At 40.2% G+C, this 6,000-nt stretch overlaps 1 protein-coding gene across 1 annotated transcript in view; it reads left to right on the forward strand.

The window, feature by feature from the left end:
• Positions 1 to 5,632, forward strand: part of LOC126252890 (alanine--glyoxylate aminotransferase-like) — a 126,485-nt gene extending 120,853 nt beyond the window's left edge. Inside the window, exon 7 of the mRNA XM_049953860.1 lies at positions 5,117 to 5,632. Coding sequence (XP_049809817.1) covers positions 5,117 to 5,267 — 151 coding nt within the window. The 3' untranslated portion in view covers positions 5,268 to 5,632. The remainder of the gene's footprint in view (positions 1 to 5,116) is intronic.
• The last annotated feature ends 368 nt before the right edge of the window (positions 5,633 to 6,000 follow it).

Raw genomic sequence — 6,000 nt, forward strand, 5'->3', positions numbered from 1 at the left:
TGGAAATGTCTTACAATTTAAAACCTGGTTCCTAAATCTCTGTCTTACCATTATACAGGGTGGTCCCGAATTCATGGTACAAACTTTAATGGTAGGTGCAGGACATTGTAACAAGGATATATTGTATAGGAATGTATAGTCCCAGGTGACGCGGTGAGGCGTAAACAGGGGAAATAACGGCCGAAAGGAAAACGAAAGATTTTATTGAAATCGTTGTTGACAAGTGTCATGTTTACAGTAAGTGTTCAAAATTGCGTCCACCATGAGCGATACATGCTTGACAGCGTCGGTGCAGCGATTGGCGTACACGTTCAAAGATGCCTGGTATTTCACGCACACCTGCAGCAGCTACAGATATGCGAGCAACGAGATCCTCATCTGAGTCAACTGGAGTCTCATAAACAAGGCTCTTAAGATGTCCCCATAAAAAGTAATCGAGGCAAGAGAAATCAGGAGATCGGGGTGGCCAAGGGACTGGTCAACCACGCCCAATCCATCTAGCACCAAACGTGGCATTCAGGTAATTCCGTACAGCAGTGCTGAAGTGTGCTGGCGCTCCATCGTGCTGAAACCACATGCGGTTACGAATGGCGAGCGGAACATCTTGCAGCAGTTCTGGTAACACTTCTTGCAGAAAAATAAGATAGCTTTCGCCACAGAGTCGCGTGGGTAGTAAGTATGGCCCAATCAAAAAGTCGTTCACAATACCAGCCCACACATTAATACCGAAACGTTGTTGATACGCATGTGGACGCGTTGCATGTGGATTATCTGTTGCCCACACATGGGAATTGTGCGCATTAAAGACACCCTCGCGTGAAAATGTCGCTTCATCTGTAAATAGCACATGACCTACGAAATCCGGCTGCAACGCACATTGCTGCAACAACCACTGGCAGAAGTTCACGCGAAGAGGATAATCTGCCGGATTCAATGCTTGTACTTTTTGAAAATGGAAGGGGTGTAAGCGATTTTCATTTAACACTCTGCATACAGTCTGATGACTCACATGTACGTCACGCGCAACAGTTCTTGTGCTTGACTCGGGTCTATCAGCCACTATGTTCAAGATGCGTTCTTCCAGTCGTGGAGTGCGTACAGCTCTTAATCGACCAGCGTCATGTCTGTTGACGTCGAACGTACCTGTTTCACAAAGTTGACGATGTAATCGTTGAAAAATTCTATGATCCGGCATTCGTCGATTAGGATACTCCGCGCGATACATTCGTAACGCAGCTCTGGCGTTACCATTTGCACGGCCGTACATGTAATGCATGTCTGCTTTTTCTGCATACGTAAAGTCACCCATCGTCTACGGCAGCACAATTGTGAATGGCGCTTGTCCCTACTGCGATACATCATGTTCATCTACTGCCCTCTACCGGCAGTGACACCAACCGATCACTCCATTTCTCTTTCCCCTGTTTACGCCTCACCGCGTCACCTGCGACTATACATTCCTATACAATAAATCCTTGTTACAATGTCCTGTATCTACCATTAAAGTTTGTAACATGAATTCGGGACCACCCTGTATAATCTATCTGATACCTTTTAGTATCTCCAGGATTCTTCCAGGTATACAACCTTCTTTTATGATTCTTGAACCAAGTGTTAGCTATGATTAAGTTATGCTCTGTGCAAAATTCTACAAGGCGGCTTCGTCTTTCATTTCTTCCCCCCAATCCATATTCACCTACTATGTTTCCTTCACTCCCTTTTCCTACTGACGAATTCCAGTCACCCATGACTATTAAATTTTCGTCTCCCTTCACTACCTGAATAATTTCTTTTATCTCATCATACATTTCATCAATTTCTTCGTCATCTGCAGAGCTAGTTGGCATATAAACTTGTACTACTGTAGTAGGTATGGGCTTTGTGTCTATCTTGGCCACAATAATGCGTTCACTATGCTGTTTGTAGTAGCTAACCCGCACTCCTATTTTTTGTATTCATTATTAAACCTACTCCTGTTCCTATTTGATTTTGTATTTATAACCCTGTAATCATCTGACCAAAAGTCTTGTTCCTCCTGCCACCGAACTTCACTAATTCCCACTGTATCTAACTTTAACCTATCCATTTCCCTTTTTAAATTTTCTAACCTACCTGCCCGATTAAGGGATCTGACATTCCACGCTCCGATCTGTAGAACGCCAGTTTTCTTTCTCCTGATAACAATGTCCTCTTGAGTAGTCCCCACCCGGAGATCCGAATGGGGGACTATTTTACCTCCGGAATATTTTACCCAAGAGGACGCCATCATCACTTAATCATACAGTGAAGCTGCATGTCCTCGGGAAAATTTACGGCTGTAGTTTCCCCTTGCTTTCAGCCGTTCACAGTACCAGCACAGCAAGGCCGTTTTGGTTAATGTTACAAGGCCAGATCAGTCAATCATCCAGACTGTTGCCCCTGCAACTACTGAAAAGGCTGCTGCCCCTCTTCAGGAACCACATGTTTGTCTGGCCTCTCAACAGATACCCCTCTGTTGTGGTAGCACCTACGGTACGGCCATCTGTATCGCTGAGGCACACAAGCCTCCCCACCAACGGCAAGGTCCATGGTTCCCGGGGGGAATAATGCCACTTTTCAACAGGACAATGCCCGTCCTCATATGGCACATGTGTGGGTGAATTTTCAATATTATGTTGAGGTTCTCCCATGTCCAGCAAAATCCCCAGAACTGTTTCCAATAGAATGTGTGCGGCCAGCTCAGAAGTCAGCTTTGTCCCAGTGCCAGTACCCAGCACATCAAGGACTACGAGGACAGTTACAACACTTATAGCCCAGCTTGTGTCAGGAGAGGGTACAACAGCCTTATGACACCCTTCAGTGCATGCGTCCAGGCCAGTGGGGGTGCAGCATCATACATTAAACAGGCTCATACTGCCAACTTCTTTGTACATTTGGCTCAATTTTATAATACACTTCAGCTTATGAAGTTTAATTTTGTTTCCTCTTCCCCTTCTGGGTGCTTCTTTTTTTTGTCAGGCAATGTATATATTCCTAAATGAAATTTATGATACATGTCTCTTTTTCAAAGAAACAGCTCAGTATGTGTAATCAGTACTAGAAATAAGGACAATCTACCTAAAGATATGAAGTCCATTATTGAGAAACATTTAACTTGCCAGCAGCTTTAAAACGTTTATCTACTAATTAAGTTCAGCTGAAGAGGCTACTAAAGGATTTGTTGGTACACAACTCCAACTACTTCTCTGACAAATCTCCTGGTAGAACCAAATAGTATATATGTTTGTTAATAATTCAAAATGACATATAAAATCACATTTATGCACACCTGAAGTGTAGTAATGTGTCAGAAAAGTTGTAAACTGCTTCCTAATTGATGATGCATGACTACAACAGCCTAACAATTATCTAATGCAATTTACATGTTTATAACAAGTTTGGTATGTTTCAGATTTAGTACTTCTTCCATATCCACAAGGACAATTTCATTTAGGACCTTCTCTCTCAGGGCAATGCTGTGTCCATGAGCATATTTGTCTCATACAGCATTATGTTCTCAAACGTCTCTCTCTCCTTTCTGATGATGTTACAGACTTGAAATTCCATATGAAAAACTCTACAGAATGTATGCTAGTACAGCTGTTCAGCTGTTATATGAGCAATTTTGCTTTCATTTATTGACCAAAGTTGAGTTTGCAGTCACTCAACATGTGTTCTACCATGCACATTTGTTAGGGGAATAGATTGGGGAGGAGAACACAGTCATGCAGAAACAGATTGGTCAAGGCAATCTGTATCACTACCTTGGCTCCATAAAAATAAAAGCTATACACATACAAGTTAATTTTCAGTACAAGTAATCATGGGAAAGCTGTTAGGGGGTTGGAGGCAGTGCATCTTGTTAAATGGTCATTGAACTGTCATTTTCTCCTTCATTAATTATATTCCATGTTCATGCTACAAGCTGTTACTGTGAAAACTTTCTTATCTTCCTTGCCTGGAATTTGCTACACTGTTGTCTTTACCTATTAAGGCAACAAGGATATTTAACAATTCTGCTACAGATGAGTTTAGAAACTGTGCTGTTATTGGTTCACAGGTGCTGCATCAGATAATGTTGTGGAAGTTGCACAATATTTTGACAAGACGGATGCTCATAATCTTCAGGTGCTGCACCTGAAGATGACGAGTAGCTGTCTCATCGAAATATTGTGCAGCTTCCAGAACATTATCCAACGTGATGTCAGTGAACCAATGAAGTGGTTTAGAAAGTACTTCACATTCCTCATAAGGACAGTTTTAACTGAATTAAGCTCATAGACCCAGGCAATTTCAAGTATTATGGTCAACCTCACTTAGCTTATAGCTAGGTAACTAAATCCTGCCTTGTCTCGACAGTGCAGGCTATTTAATAGTTTTTGCACCTTCACAATTAAGGGGTTTCTTGACGTGATGAAGTACTGGTTTTCTCTCTAACTACCCAGTCCAAGGGAACTTACTGGGTAAAAGAGACACTAGTTTGATTACTACATCCGTCTATCTTTGTAAATATACTGTTGTATCATCCTTTTTTTTAAGACCTGCCAGGACATAAAACAATTGATAGGCAGGAGAAGGAAGCAAAACTGTATATGGTCTAAATTGTGTGAAAGCTATTTATTTATTTACTTACAGCTTTCATGAATTTCTCACCTACATCGCACAGTCATTAACACTGGGATGTGTCTTCTGTAGTAGGAGAAGTTGGGCCACATGGTCTATCATACATCAAGGGTTCAGACTATTTCAAGAGGCTAGATTCAAGCTTGGCTTTTCCCTGCTCAGTACAATATTTCTTATAAAGTAATGAAGAACATTTTGTCATAGAACCAAAGAAGGAGACAAAAACCAATTTGTATTATATCACATATCTCATATATATACTTGTATCTGAACCTGGAATTCACACCTTTCTGCAGTCTCACATTGAAGACCTTCATTTTGCATTCATGTAGGTTTTTCATTAAACTAAAATGTGTGTGTGTATGTGTGTGTGTGTGTGTGTGTGTGTGTGTGTGTGCTTTACATTAATTTAGTTATTACTGTCATTATTTTCAGGTACATAAAATCCTTACATCATTCTTATGTTATGTTACAGTTACAAAATGGATCTGCCTGGAGGATTTGGCAAAACAGCAAAACAGGTACTCAGAATTGGTCTTATGGGAAGCAATGCAAACCCATACACCGCTGATTTCACTCTGGAAGTCCTCAAGGATGCAATAGAACATTGTAAAATAAGTGAATGATCTTAGCAACAGAAGCATTCTTAGTTACAAGAACTTCCAAAGCCAGTTTCAAATAATATCTGTGCAAAAACATGTGACTATTCACATAAATTATTTTCAAAACCACAAAAAAAGTTCACTAAACCTTTCTCCTGCTAATTATGCCAAAGAATGTGTAAAAAAAAGTTCGTTTGTTACCAAAGGAGAAATATTACCCAAAACATTTGAATTATTTGGTTCCCTTCATAATGTCATGGATTAATTTTCTGCATTATTCTTTGCTGATTTTGATATGATGTTAAAATAGATCAAAAATGTAACACTGCATTATCAAAATGTAAAAGACAAAAGGAAAAAAATATTAAAATAAATCTGTAAACAAGAAATAGTTATCTCTTTGGAATCCCAAAAATCCTCTATTGCCCAATTGTGATATTATTAGAGAGTGGCATACGAGAAATGATCTAACTTCAGAAGAACTGGATACATCAATTACAAAGGGCTGGTAATGATACTATTTATCTTAACAGTAGGACTGGAGAACTTGTGCAAGCCAGATGAGTGACACCTGTTTCAGAAGTTAGTTAGTTATATGTTCTATAGATCATTCGTATAATTTATATGAAAAAGTGAAATGAGTCAGTTTACAGGCTATGTATGCAATATTTGTTTGTGTGCATGTCTGCATGGTGGCTGTGGCGACCACAGACCACCAGTAACTGCTGACTACCATGTGCAAAGTAAATTGTCTTTG

Source organism: Schistocerca nitens, chromosome 4, assembly GCF_023898315.1.
Source record: "Schistocerca nitens isolate TAMUIC-IGC-003100 chromosome 4, iqSchNite1.1, whole genome shotgun sequence".
NCBI lineage: Eukaryota > Metazoa > Arthropoda > Insecta > Orthoptera > Acrididae > Schistocerca > Schistocerca nitens.